At 35.3% G+C, this 14,840-nt stretch overlaps 3 protein-coding genes across 6 annotated transcripts in view; all 3 read left to right on the top strand.

Moving 5' to 3' along the window:
* LOC306875452 (receptor-type tyrosine-protein phosphatase eta-like) overlaps positions 1-6,620 on the top strand; it is a 33,677-nt gene extending 27,057 nt beyond the window's left edge. For 2 of the 4 annotated variants that reach the window (XM_079426021.1, XM_079426022.1), the window contains exons 19-28: positions 663-744; positions 996-1,055; positions 1,734-1,818; positions 2,126-2,216; positions 2,330-2,403; positions 2,483-2,617; positions 2,864-2,980; positions 4,910-5,070; positions 5,197-5,332; positions 5,448-6,620. In XM_079426021.1, coding sequence (XP_079282147.1) covers positions 663-744; positions 996-1,055; positions 1,734-1,818; positions 2,126-2,216; positions 2,330-2,403; positions 2,483-2,617; positions 2,864-2,980; positions 4,910-5,070; positions 5,197-5,332; positions 5,448-5,600 — 1,094 coding nt within the window. In that variant the 3' untranslated portion in view covers positions 5,601-6,620. Of the gene's footprint in view, positions 1-662; positions 745-995; positions 1,056-1,166; positions 1,819-2,125; positions 2,217-2,329; positions 2,404-2,482; positions 2,618-2,863; positions 2,981-4,909; positions 5,071-5,196; positions 5,333-5,447 lie in introns of all 4 variants that reach the window. The other 2 variants (XR_013784746.1, XR_013784747.1) reach the window with 2 other exon arrangements.
* Positions 6,621-7,034: 414 nt separating this feature from the next.
* LOC306868037 (solute carrier family 22 member 18-like) lies at positions 7,035-11,751 on the top strand. The gene is made up of 11 exons (XM_079414020.1): positions 7,035-7,216; positions 7,574-7,742; positions 8,253-8,350; positions 8,503-8,648; positions 8,730-8,862; positions 9,223-9,332; positions 9,551-9,661; positions 10,111-10,211; positions 10,317-10,418; positions 10,561-10,681; positions 10,823-11,751. The coding sequence occupies exons 2-11, from the start codon at positions 7,647-7,649 to the stop codon at positions 11,005-11,007; spliced, it is 1,203 nt and encodes a 400-aa protein (XP_079270146.1). The 5' UTR covers positions 7,035-7,216; positions 7,574-7,646; the 3' UTR covers positions 11,008-11,751.
* A 460-nt stretch (positions 11,752-12,211) lies between these two features.
* Positions 12,212-14,840, top strand: part of LOC306870112 (otogelin-like) — a gene marked incomplete at its 5' end in the record, with an annotated part of 42,243 nt that continues 39,614 nt past the window's right edge. The window contains 3 exons of the mRNA XM_079417185.1: positions 12,212-12,227; positions 14,052-14,109; positions 14,507-14,561. Of these exons, the coding sequence (XP_079273311.1) occupies positions 12,212-12,227; positions 14,052-14,109; positions 14,507-14,561 (129 nt within the window). The remainder of the gene's footprint in view (positions 12,228-14,051; positions 14,110-14,506; positions 14,562-14,840) is intronic.

Here is a 14,840-nt window from a genome sequence, read left to right as displayed (position 1 = left end):
AGTCATGTATAACTAAAATATTAGCAAAATCTAAAATTTGAGCTGGGGACAAGCACATTTTCATCCAGAGCAAACATTTAGATAGGTTCTTGTGAAAGTGAAGTGACATGTAGCCAAGTTTGGTCACCCATACTCGGAATTTGTGCTCTGCATTTAACTCATCCAAGTGCACACACACACACACACACACACAGCTGTGAACACACACTCCAGCCAATTCTGCAGTGCCCTGGGAGCAGTTGAGGGTTCGGTGCCTTTCTCAAGGGTCTCACCTCATTTTAGGTGGAGAGAGCACTGGTTATTCACTCCCCCAACCGACAATTCCTGCCGGACTTGAGACTCGAACCCACAACCTTCGGGTTACAAGTCCGACTCTCTATCCATTAGGCCACGACTGCCCCACTTTTTAAGATCTTGTATTGTTTAAAAAAATTAAAAAAAATCTAATTTTTAAATTAAATTAAATTTTAAATTTCAATTAATTTATTTTAGCTCATCATTTGGATGCCTTTACTTATCCTAGATTTATTTCTAATGGGTGCACCTGACTTGAGTGCACCAGCAGTTTTAGATAAAAAATATTTCAATCTGCATTTCTAGAGTGTATACATAAATTATATAAATAATTTTTGCGATAACGTTATTCTTTCTCCATCTTTCAGTGGTAATTGGAGCAGCAGCTGCAGGAGCCGGCATTGCTGCTCTTCTTGTTTTAATCATCATCATGGTTGTGGTTTGTAGAGGGTAAGACTTTTTATAGATTTCATACATAATTCTTGACGTTTGGAGTGTTTTCATTGTTTGATTTTAGAGTTAGTGATAGAGATGTTAGATTTAGAGGATTTAAGATTACCATTGTGTCCCCACAATTTTACTAATCTAACTTAGGTGTGTATAGATATGTATTGCTTGTTTACAGAATGTTCCTCAGTTCTGTTTAAGTATTAATAGACAGTGGCAACTAGACAATTACATGTGTGCTCTCAATATCACAGGAAGCAAAGAAAAGATGATTCTACGAGTGTTCCTATCCACTCTTTAAGGTTAGTATACAGGTCTCCTCAAAACAGCATAATACACATTGAAAACAAACAATAGAATAAAAACAAAATATTGAGCCATAAAAAGTAACCTTTTAATATTTTTCTTCTTTTGTTTTCTTACAGAAACAAGGTGTAAGTAATCATTCACGTTTGTCCACAAATTTTCATATGCATTTATGATTTGGCTGTAAATTATGACTAAATGGCTTCAATAAAAATGATTTATGATATGGGAAAGAACATGAAATATTGTCTCATAGTAGCAATATAATGATATCCCAGAATAAAGCCACAATGTCTCATTTTTTAACATTAATAAATTAACTAACAGCTAATAACAATTAACTAATATTTTTTTATTAACTTTTTCATGTTCATGTTAGCCTGCAGTGCAGCAACTTATGTTAACAGATACAACTTTTGATTGGTAAATGCTTAGATTAACATTTAACTTGGATTATTAAATGCTGTAGAAGTATTGTTCATTGTCAGTACAGGTTAACTGGTGTAATTAACATTAACAAATAAAACCTTATTGTAAAATCTTGCCCTTTTTCTGTAAAGTGTATGTTTATATAATTTTATTTGCATTATGCTACTGAATTTTGAATAAATACAATGTTATGTGGTGTATTGCATAGTTAAAATACATATTTTTTTATCATGTGTTATTCAATGGTGTCATAGGAGTGATCCAATAAAGGTGGAGGATTATGAGGCTTACTATAGGCGCCAAAGAGCTGATTCCTTTTGTGGATTTGCTGAAGAATTTGAGGTGATTTATATCTTTGGCTTCTCTGTATATTTACAACTGATCAACTCTAAATAATAATTTGTATTGCAAGTATTGCAGCTAGATTCCATACCACCAATATGCCATTGTTTCCAAAAACTGTAGGAACAGTGTGTTGTGTTCCTCTTCATTCATAAATATGTAACATGCACTTGCATCTCTTCTTGAATTATTTACATAGAAACAAATACTTTATTACAGATATTTAATATTTGTGATGTAAATGTAATAACATCAATAGAAACAAAAGAGACTGTTTAAATAAATGTATGTGTGTGTGTGTTTGTAGGATCTAAGGCCAGTTGGAATAAATCAGCTGAAGACTGTTCCTCTGGCCCCTGAAAACAAAGCCAAAAATCGTTATAACAATGTGCTGCCATGTAAGAACCACAGGACAAGTGTTTCCCTTTGTGAAGTTACACAACACTGCGTTTCCTCCATTCTGTTCTAGACACGTAGCCCATATTCATAATAATTCATGTGTTCTTGACAGATGATTCATCTCGTGTCAAGCTTTCTGTGCTCAGCAGCCCATTTGATGACTACATCAATGCCAGCTACATGCCGGTAGGAAGGGGGAAAACTACATATAATATGACATTTAGCTCTTTACACAATTGTCACACTAACTGAGTGATATTTCCAGGGTTATACTTCAAAGAAGGAGTTTATCGCAGCCCAAGGGCCACTGCCCTGCACTGTCAATGACTTCTGGAGACTGATCTGGGAGAAAAACGTACACACTATTGTCATGCTCACCAAATGCAATGAGCAAGGACGGGTACAGTATACATCCATGCTTGGCTTTCTCTGTGATCTGACCTGTTAGAGACTTCATTCCTTTGTTTGTTAATTTTATTATCAGATTATGCTACATATCAGGCTTTAAAAGCCTAAATCACTTGACCGCTACATATTCAATGTTCATATCCTCATTCAGCATTTTGAGATCATTTGTAACACCTCATCTCAGGTATTGAACTAATAATGAGCTTATATGAATGCTGCCGCAATCATTTGCCCTCAGGTAAAATGTGAAGAATACTGGCCAACACAGACAAAACATTTTAACAATCTGACAGTGATGAATATTTCCGAGATCCCATTGGAAGACTGGACTTTACGTGACTTTGAAGTGAAAAATGTAAGTCTATATTAATGTTACACTTAGACCCAGGTGCTATTTAAACTAACTCTAAATAACCCATATTTTACATTTAGTCATTTAGCAGACGTTTTTATCCAAAGCCACTTACAAATGAGGAAATTGGAAGCAATCAAAGTTGAATCTCTGTTAGCTTAATGCAGTACACGTAGCAAGTTTTTTTTTTTTTTTATTATATATTAAATAAAAAGAAAACCAAGAATAGAAAAATAATAGATCAAGCTAGTGGTAGAGGCCTTTATTGCTTTGTTTTCTTTTTATTTATTATAAAATTTAACAAAAGATCGAATGCAAAAAGATTAGAGAAGCTAGTATTGTTTTTTTCTTTTTACATTAAATTATGACTAAAAACAGGAACATACTGCAACTGTTATAAATTGCACCGCGTTTTTTTTTTTTTTTTCTACTGCATTGGTGCCAATGCTTTTTATATATATGCATTTTATTTATACACATTATATATTTAGGCTAGGAAATTATTATACATTTAATTAAAATTGGAACAGTAAGGCCAATTCCTTTATTTTTGCTGTAGACGGAAAACATTTGGGTTTGACATCAAAAGATGAATATGAGATGAGAGATTAAGATTTCAGCTTTTATTTACAGGTGTTTTCATCTGGATCTGATACACAACTTAGAAGATAGCACCTTTTGTTTGAACCCACCCATTTTTCATGTTATCAAAAGTATTGGAAGAGATCGAATTAAATTAATTAATTAAAGTGAAAAAGACTTAATATTTAGTATTTCAATAACTGCATCAAGCCTGTGACCCACTGACATCACCAAACTTGTGCATTCTCCTTTTGTGATGCTTTCACCGCAGCCTCTTTCAGTTTTGGGGGTTACTCCCTTCAGTCTCTTCTTTAGCAGGTAAAATGCATACTCTACAGGGTTTAAGTGTGGAGACTGACTTGGTCAGTCTAAAACCTTCCACTTCTTGCCCCTGATGAACTCCTTTGTTGTTTTGGCACTATGTTTTGGGTCATTATCTTGCTGCACGATGAAGGATCTCCCAATAAGTTTGTGAGTTGCTTGCATCTTCTGGTGTAGCCTCTGTACTTTTGTTCATGAAGTCTTCTGCGAACAGTAGATTGTGATACCTTCACTCCTGCCCTATGGAGGTTGTTGCTGATGTCACTAACAGTTGTTTTAGGGTCTTTCTTTACAGCTGTCACAATGTTTCTGTCATCAACTGCAGATGTTTTCCTTGATCTACCCGTTTGAGGTGTTACTTAGTACACCAGTGGTTTCTTTCTTCCTCAGGAGATTCCAAATGGTTGTACTTGCTTTTGCCAGTGTTTGTGCAATGGTTTGGTTGATTTTTCATCTTCTCTCAGCTTCACAATTGCTTGTTTTTCACCCATAGACACCTCTGGTTTTCATGTTGGTTACACATCTAACTAACTATAAATGCAGTCTGCACGGATCTGAAACTGAGCGCAGACATTCAGTGCTATTTATTGTTTGAATAATCAATTAATAGGACACACCAGGGCAACAAAACACACCTGTCAGTCACATGTTCCAATACTTTTGATAACATGAAAAATAGGTGGGTTCAAACAAAAGGTGCTATCTTCTAAGCTGTGTATCAGATCCAGATGAAAACACCTGTAAATAAAAGCTGAAATCTTAATCTCTCATCTCATATTCATATTTTGATGTCAAACCCAAATGTTTACAGTCTACAGCAAAAATAAAGGAATTGGCCATACTGTTCCAATATTTTTGGAGGGCACTATATATATTATTTCATATAATGTATAATATATTATACAGGTGTTACAATATTTTTGAAAGTCAGAATTATCTTTTTGGTTATATGTTTGCAATATGTCTCGATTATAACGTTATGCCTCATGCAAAGTGTCAACAAGGGAAAAATGATTCCTGTCATAACAGGTGAAAACAGCAGAGTCCCGATCTGTTCGTCACTTCCATTTCACTGCGTGGCCAGATCATGGAGTTCCTGAGACCACTGAGCTTCTCATCAACTTCAGACACCTGGTCCGAGAACACATGGACCAGTACTCAAGGCATTCACCCACACTTGTGCACTGCAGGTACTTGAATATTTCCTGAACTCTTCTTCAATATATACAAACAGGTCTACTCAACACCATTATATTATTATACTCCCACAAAGAAAAAATGTAATTTTCATCATATTTTTTGTTCTAATATTACAGTGCTGGTGTGGGCCGCACGGGAACCTTCATTGCCATTGATCGGTTAATCTTTCAGATTGAGAGGGATGGTGTAGTAGATGTATATGGGATCATACATGATTTACGCATGCACAGACCACTCATGGTTCAAACAGAGGTACATTCATCACCAGTTTTTGAGTTTTTCTGTATATGTGCTCCTATGATTTGTAAGCCATAATGGGTATTTTAGTCTCTAACAGTGCAGGCCTTTACATTCTCTGCTTTTGCAGGATCAGTATGTGTTTCTTAACCAGTGCGCCATGGACATCATCAAGTCTAGGACTGGAAACAACGTAGACTTGATCTACCAGAACACAGCTGCACTTACTATTTATGAGAACTTTGAACCCTCAAAAAAATCCCAAAATGGCCATAAGGCCTGAACGTCTACCTTACAATTTGCCGCACTGCTGTAAAAAAAACTTTTTACCATTTTGTTTATTTTTTTTAAAATTGAGTTTTATTTAAAGAGGAAAAACTAAAATGTATTTAAATGTATTTAAAAATTTTAATTACGTTTTTATCAAATACAGAAATGTAGCTGCAGAGATGTTTTGTGAGAGTTGCTGATAACTGTTCAAGGATCCAATACAACATTATAAAAACTGCATTTCCTCAGACATAGACTACAAGTTAGGCATGAATAGAAATATAGACATGTGAACATGTCACATGGGACTTTATCATTAGACAGTAATATGTAGCTATATCACTGCAGCATTATTAAAGACAAGATGGGTTTTCAAAACACCTGTCCTGTGATTTTTACATAGCAGCTAACCTTGGTATGAGCCAGTAGGCTGTTAAATTGCTGACAATGTGCAGTGGCATTATTAAGAGATATGCTTATGCTGCAGGTTGTGTTTGAGCTGTTGTGCCAGGTTGCTGTTCTCAGGTCTTTGCTTTAATATATCTATTATTTCCAGATGTCACGGGCCAAAGTTTGACCTTAAATGGACCATAAGGACAATACGTTAGCATTTAACAGAAGCAGTCTCTTTGGTTATCTCTGGAATTGTTTATTTTCAGTAAAGATACATGCTGGCCTGTCTATTCCTGGATTGTAAATGTTTTATTTTTTTCCCTTTAGAATGAGGTCAGTCAATGTTTAGTATAAGCCTACTGATAATTTATTACAAAATGTTTTGACAGAGTATGACGCTGTATCATGTTTGTGCACTTAAATATTTGTACATAATATATTTTGTTCAGACTGAACTTTCAAACTATTTTTTCACAAAGTGTTGTTCCAGGGACTTTTTGCTTGTGTGGTTTTAATATTCAGAAATTTTCAGCACATTTGTTTTTGTTAAATTGTTAATTGATACTCTGCTGGTCATGATAGAGAACCATACAGATGAACTCTGTTATATTGAGATTAAAAAGAAGCACTTTATTTCACACTACTGTGGTGATTTCTGTCTGGGAGAGTCGGGGATTACATGTAATAAGAAAAGAAAAAGAGTTAGCTCTGTATTAAAAATAAAATAAAAAATTACAAGTCAACTGAAAGTCCCACTTTAACAGAAAATCAAACATTTGTGTGTTATAGGCTACTATAACTTGAAGCCTACAACAAATTGGATCGTTCTTTGTTGCAGGACATGACATGTGACCAAAATGGTAACACTTTATTTTTAAATCAGGTCAACAGCAATAGGCAATGAATGAGCTGTTGTGATATGGAGTAGTGCTAGCTCTCTGTTGGTCAGTACCTCTGGTGTCGGTTCATCTGCAGTTGTTTTTCAGTCACAATAGATGTCGATTCATTGTAACGTTAGTAAGTTTGTTGACCGCTAGTCACGCCTCCAGTGTTCACGACACAAGAGGAGGAGGAATTTCCTCGATGTGCGTTATCCACAACAAAAATGGCGAAGACTGTATTAATGGTTTTATTTTAGCACTTTAGACACCTTTATCCGCTTTACACTTCATACGCTTTATAAACCTAACCTTGTTATTTGTAACAACATGTAGTCGGACATTACTCACTCGCAAGGTAAAAATGATCCGTGGTCTTGTGCGGAGATGAAACGACCGCAGATTTTTATATCTTTTATAAATGATTACGTCTATATAAATAATAATAATATTTGTATATTCTATTTTAAACCCTTATAAACTCCTCCTGTCCCAGCTTCGGCGAAACTGAAACGGCTCATAGTCTGTAACCTGTTGATAGTCTGAGGACTGGTTAAAGTTCAGCTCTGCGCGTTTCTAGCTTTAACCTTTCCCTCACATTAAATATATGCTTTGTCACCGCTACTACAGCCTTAAAGCGTTATTGTTTATAATTTGTATATTCGACGGAGTTTCAGTGGAAGCAGATGCTCTTAATTTACCCGTTTAAGAGCAGATCGTGGGGAAGGAGAACTACCGGGGAATAAAAACCCAAAACTGAGACCTTATACAGCGATTAGATTTGAGTCATGGAGCCGGCAGCGAAGCAGAAAGTGATTTACATCACCTACCTCATCGCAGCTCTCGACATCACCTGGCTCTTCCTCCAGTTCTCCATAACACCGGTTCGTCTTTGCTTTCAACTTAATTTGGGATCAGATGTTAAATAAAAGCACCTTTTAATCGATTTTGCTGAGCCCAGGAGTGTATATCTGCAGGGGTTTTGGCTATGTTCTCACATTTGACTCTGCAGCAAACTATTTGATCATGTGAACAAATTATATTACACTTAAATTTGATATTTTTAATATAACATCTATGATAAATTATTATAATATACTTAATATGATATCATATATATATATATATATATATATATATATATATATATATATATGAGAGAGAGAGAATATATATTTAATTATTATTCACCTGCATTACATGTTTGTGATATTCTTCGCTTTGGATACAAGCAGCTGGTAAATGAATGTAAATGCAATGCATAGCAGATTAAAGCTGGCCATGTTGTTTGGCCCATTCTAGTCTAATCCAGGCTCTCAGCTAATCAGACAGCAATAAAGCTGTTATAACGGATGGATTGCCTTGCTTGTTCAGTTTTGTCTTCTGTGGAACAGTATTTGGCGAGGAGGCTCGGGTTCGATACTATTTGGTTCGGTTATCTGCAGACCACAGTTGGAGTCATTCAGCTGCTTGGAGGCCCTATTTATGGAAGGTAAGCAGTCAGAATTCATTTGTGTGTGTTGTGTATAGAAATAGGATAGATGTCTGTAATTAAGTGTGCCTAATGAGAATGACTCATTTATTAATGTCTTCAGTTATAGACTTACTGTATTTTATTCATGTGTGTCTTGTGTCTGATTTCAGGTTTGCAGATGTGTTTGGAGCACGTGCAGCTCTCTCTGTGTCTTGCTTGGCGTCAGTGGTTTATTTCCTACTGTTGGTGGTGGCAGACAACACTTTTATGCTTTTCGTGCATAAACTGCCTGCTGTTTTCATGCATGCACTGCCAGGTAACACCTCTTCATACACGCTTATATGTAACTCAATCAAGCAATATACAGGTATGTCAGTGCATTTGTATTTGTGTGTAGGAGCTCAAATGGTGGTAGCAGATCTGTCAGAAAATGAGAAGCGAGCAGATGCTCTTGGGAAACTTGGCATCTGCTTTGGCATTGGCATGATTGCAGGATCATCACTGGGTGGGACCCTCAGCACACGCTTTGGGTAGGACACACTACACCACCTGCACTACGCTGCCATTACTCCAGTCTGTAGTCACTCATGATCCTCTGAAATCACTCTAATATTCTTATTTAGCGCTCAAGAAACATTAAACATGAATGCAGTTTCTCATGAAAACAGTGATACAGTTTTTCAGGATTATTTGATGAATACAAATTCAAAAGAAACTGAGTACTTTTTTCCACTAGTACAAAACTTTACCATTTGTACTCTGGAAAAACGGCATTTTTCTAACAAAATCTAATCATGTTGTGTATCACATGAAGGTAAAATAAAAGCAGCACTGATCCAGTTAAACAGGATTTAAGTGCCAGTGGTTATGTGTTTTTGTGTGGTTTGCAGGGAAAAGTTTGCAGCATCTTTTGCAGCTGTCGGAAGTTTTGTTTCTTTGCTGTTGGTGTTGAACTTCATCCCTAAACAGACCAAAATACAAACCGTGCCGGAGAGTGACAGTATGGACATAAACAAACACACAACTCAGCTAGACACAGAAGGAATGCTCTTACAATAGCATTTGTAACTTTATTGTGTAAAAGTCTTATATTAAGAATCTGATTATCGTATATTGTTAAATGGAGTTTGCATTTTTACAATAATTTTATGTATTACTAAAATTATATTCTATACAATATATATGTATATATAATGATTACGATTTTTATGTGTTTAGAGAAGGGATCATCAAATTCCGTGTTTAATCTGGGAAAGATCACAAGACTGATGAAATTTCCAGGTGTTGCAAAGACTTTCACAGTGAAGATTATTTCTGGATTGCCAGCAGGTGAGCAATTTAAATTCTATTAGCATTTGTGTCTTTAAACATACTGAAATACCCCTAAATTGGAAGCATACTTAAAGTGGACATGAAATGAAAATTCACCATTTATTTCTAAATGCATTGTATTGATCTTATTGTGAACGATTAGTTAATGAATACAATGTTTAAAAAAAAACTTAATTTTTAAATTAAGTTAATTTTTTTAATTAAAATGTCAAAACTGTTAAATCTCTCAGTGAAACGACAGACTTCTCTCTAGTGATGTATGCTGTACTTGGCATATAATTTAGTCATTTAGTTATCTTGCATTCATACGTATATGCCTCCATCCAATCAAATAATCCATGAATAGAGCCCCCACATTTGACAATCTGTTTTCTCAATGTACAGAATAAAATTTGACTTTAAATGTTGCCTTGTGTTTTGTTTTACATGTTTTTATTTGTATATAGGTATATTTCAAGTTATGTTCTCCATCATTGCCATAAACTTCTTCCAACTGAAGGCAGAGCAGAATGGCTATCTGATGGCTTACTTTGGCATAGTACAAATGGTATAAACACATGCACACGTCTTATCAATAAAATGCTGTATAAGTAGGTTTGGATTGCACTTCTGTGCTGAGACGATAAGTGACACTGGTGTCTTGCTGTTTAAGGTGATCCAAGGTGCTGTAATTGGGCGTCTTACGTCTAGATTTTCAGAGTCTTCTTTACTGCTGGTCTCTGTTGGGATATCCAGTTTAGTGGGCCTTGCACAGGTAAGCTGATATTGCAAACAATAAAAAAATTTTGTTCCAAAAAAATTAGTTGCATAAATTTTTGTCAGTTAAACATGGAAGCTGGATTATGTGACTGGTCTCACGGTGTGTATGTTAAATATGTGTTTTGTGTGTTTTTCAGGCTATGATGACCAACGTGTTTCATTTTTGTTTAATTGTGATACCGATGATGTTTTCCCTAAGTGTCTTCAATGTCATCACAGACAGCATGTTGACCAAGAGTGTGTCTCCATCTGACACCGGTAATCCACAAACACACATGCTAGAACAAGATGCCCTTGTGAATGAATACAATACATACATATGCATATACATGTTTTCCATGCAAATGTTTTCATAATGCACTAAAACAATGTACAAAATTGTTTGTGTGGTGTGTTCAGGAACCATGCTGGGTCTGTGTGCGTCGGTGCAGTCTCTTTTACGAACTGTTGGCCCAACCATTGGAGGATTCCTCTATGAGACATATGGTGTGCCATCCTTCGGATACATCCAATGTATCATTAATGCTGCTGTCTTTAGCTTTCTGCTAACCACTGGAGGGCGCTCACAGCCAAACAAGCCATAAAAATTGTGAAAGGTGTTGTTTATTACTGTCCTGTTCATGGCCACATTGTGCGAGAGAGGGCAGTTTACAACAAACCATGGGCATTTAACTTGCCTCCTCACACACTGGGGATGATCTCTTTTGTTAATACCACAGACATTCAAAATATCTTACGTTACTGTCAAATTACTCCACTTTATTTCACAAGTTAGCTCAGGATCGTTTTTATGAAGTTTCTTATCTTAAAAAGGAGCTGGCTTGTAAATGTCTAGGTCAGTACAAAGAAAGAAGTGCAGTATGCTTTTATCTATGTGGCATTATAGTCTAGTTTTAACAATCCCATATTATACAGGAATTATTCTTTATGATGATTTTGCAAGTTATAAGATGTCATGAAAAAATCCATAATTTTGTATCTGAAACTCCTTTAATGAATATAAAGTAATGTTTTAATTTTTTCTCCATATTTATTTTTTGTCTGCACTCCAACTCCTGCTAAATTATTCAAATTGCTCAAACTGTGAGATTAAATATGCACATTATATTTTGTGACACTGCTCTAATGCTAGACAGCATCCCTTTTCACATCTTTAGTGAAATCTGTCCACACTTTTCCATGTTTAGCTGCACAGCACATGCGTATTAGTTCAGCTGCACGTTATGTTCCTATCACTGATTCCAAGAATGTTCTTTATCAGGCAGAACCACCTCAGTTACCATTCACTTTTGTTGCATTTTTTTCATATAATTAAAGTCAATGACGACAAGTGTTGGGTGTAGTTAGTTACTGTAATTTAATTACTTTTCCCTTGAAAAAGTAAAGTAAGGGATTACTCTTATTTTTTTCTGTAATTTAATTAGTTACTTCTTATGTAATTGAACGTAATACTGTGTATAGATTGTAGAAGATTTATATACAATAGTAGATTTAACATCAAAATTTTAAGTCTAAACTTAAAATGCATACTTTTTATGTACTCTTCTCACTTTAAATAAGGTGAGTTAATAAGAATATTGGTTACACTTTAGTGTCCAATTCTCACTATTAACTAGTTAGTTATTCGCATGAATATTATTGTTTATTATTACTTAAAAAAAATACACACACACACACACACACACACACACACACATATTAATGTCTTATTCTTCAAGACCGTACTCTATATCCTTAAAGGGTTACTCCACCCCAAAATGAAAATTTTGTCATTAATCACTCACCCCCATGTCGTCCCAAAGCCGTAAAAGCTTCGTTCGTCTTCGGAACACAATTTAAGATATTTCGGATGAAAAACGGGAGTTTTGTGACTGTCCCATTGACTGCCAAGTAATTTACACTGTCAAGGCCCAGAAAAGTATGAGAGACATCGTCACAGGGATGCGCTGTTTGCGTTCAAATCAAAGAGTAAATCGCCTGCTGTGACGAGGCTGATACAGAAGAGTGTACCCATTTTGCATCCAGGGGATAATCTCCAAAATGGCGCTACGCTGACCCAGAGGAGACGTTACTATGCCTAATTGTTGAATAAAGTTATTTTTGTATTATTTCCATACAAAAAGTATTCTCGACGCTTCATAATATTACGATTGAACCACTGATGGTAGATGGACTATTTTGACGATGTCTTTCATACTTTTCTAGGCCTTGACAGTGTTAGATACTTGGCAGTCAATGGGACAGTCCCAAGCCTCCCGGTTCTTATCCAAAATATCTTAAATTGTGTTCCGAAGACGAACGTAGCCTTTACGGGTTTGGAACGACATGGGGGTGAGTGATTAATGACCAAATGTTCATTTTGGGATGGAGTAGGCTAACCCTTTAATTCTTAAACTTAACAACTACTTTACTAAGTATTAATAAGCAGTAATTAGGAGTATTAAGGAGTATCAGAATTGGACTCTAAAGTGTGACCAGAATAATTTATGTAGTTATATTTTAAAGAATTAAAATAACCATTTCATGTCTTTCCTTGTATCGACTTGTCAAGGTTGATATAGGATTTAGAAAGTAATTAGTAGCCTAATAAGTAATTAAATACTTTTTGGAGAGAGTAATTTGTTCCACAGAAAAAAATGAAATTAAACTGTTTTGTCACAACATGAGGATGAGTAAATGACGACAGAACTATTTATTTATTTAGGAAAACGAATCGTTTAAAATCTTCATTAACTATTTCTCAGGACTCATTATTTTCACTATATCATGAAAAAAAGAAATATAATAGAAAAAATATATAATATATAGAAATATATTTCTGTCCCCAGTTCCCTCGCTCTCCCTGTAGTTGTGGGTATGCATTAGTGCTGGTCATTAGCATATAGCCTATTATGCTAATGAAGGGGAGCTCGAGGCTGGTGTTATCCTCAGCACCTGAGATGCGCGCGAGGAGCAGCTGCAGTCAGACGGGAACATGCGTCGGTAGTGTCCATCGGTGGAAGACTGAGAGGAGAATCTCATTCCATTTCAAGTGATTCACATGAGTCACGGATGGATCCTATTTTAACTCCCGGAAAGAAACTTTTTTTACTCTATTTATTATTCTTTATCCTAATATTTCAAGGTAAGCAGCATGACGATGGACTGATGTGTTCTCCGTTTAACTGATCATTATATAGAGGAAAAATACATTTAGATAATTATATTGTATAATTAAGTTATATATTGTTGTCAAGGAAAGAGTTGTATTGCACTAGCCTACATAAAAATAAAAATGGGGGGGGGGGGTCTAAATGACTACGTTTCTTATCTGAAATTTAAGAAATTTAGGCGAGTAAGATGTTCTGTTAATCTTTTTTTCTCGTAATTTCTATTTTAAGAAAAAAAAAATCGATTAAGATAAAAAATAAAAATAATTTAATGTATTAAAAAGCTTGCATCAAATATAATATATAATTTTTTTATTTTAAAGTGTTGTTATAGTTATTATTCTTATTATTATCTGAATAGTCCATGCGTTTATTACATTTTTGATACAGAAAAATCTTATAGGCTACGTGGGAAAAAAAAAAACTAGTAATGAACGAATAGTGCAGCACTAATGTGATTGTAATTTGTTTATTTTCAGCACATATCACGTGGTGCACTGAAAGTCTGAATTTAACACATCAGCATGATTTTGAAAAGTGAGTATTATTTACATTTTTATATCCGATGTGGGTCATGCATTTAATTTTTTTCATGTAGGCCTTTTATTATTTATTTATTTATTTTTATAAAGGATTTGTTTGTTTGTTTTGTTTTATAATCTACATCTGTTTGCTGGTAATGGTAAACATTATGTGCACATTCTAAGCATCTTTAAAATGTTGACATCCTGACTCAACACTTAACTCTCACCAATTTTACGCATGTTTGATGAAATCACATGAAAGGTCTTGAGGTCTGTAACAGTTGTGAAACAGGCTGACAAAGCTCAGTCGAAACGCCTGTGAGTCTCTGGCTTTTCGGTCTAACACAAGTGCTGATTAGCTGTGTGTGAGGAACAAACCGCTCCTTGTTCTCTGTGTGTCCCAGCAGCAGCGAAAGCAGCAGGATAATGCTGGAGAAATGGGATCCCGCTTCCCAAACGGAGCAGGTAGGAGAGCTGAAGCGATGCATTGAGAGAGCACACAGGAAACCTGCGCTAAATGCAATGCCATGAGGTTAAATGCATAACATTACAGAAAAACAAGGTGTTTGCAAAAGGCATGTTTTCTTGATCTATGATTAAAGCGAGTTTGAAAGTAGAGTTTGTTAAACAAGTTATGGTGAGAATAGCCTGCCTGAATGAATTAGGATCTAATTAAAGTGGAATATGCTCAAATTGAATGCGGTTTAAATTGCAATGTGATATTACAATTAGCCTATTAAAAAT

Source organism: Barbus barbus (assembly GCF_936440315.1).
Source record: "Barbus barbus genome assembly, chromosome: 1".
NCBI lineage: Eukaryota > Metazoa > Chordata > Actinopteri > Cypriniformes > Cyprinidae > Barbus > Barbus barbus.
Note: the sequence above shows the minus strand (reverse complement) of the source record. Positions and strands in the feature narration are given on the sequence as shown.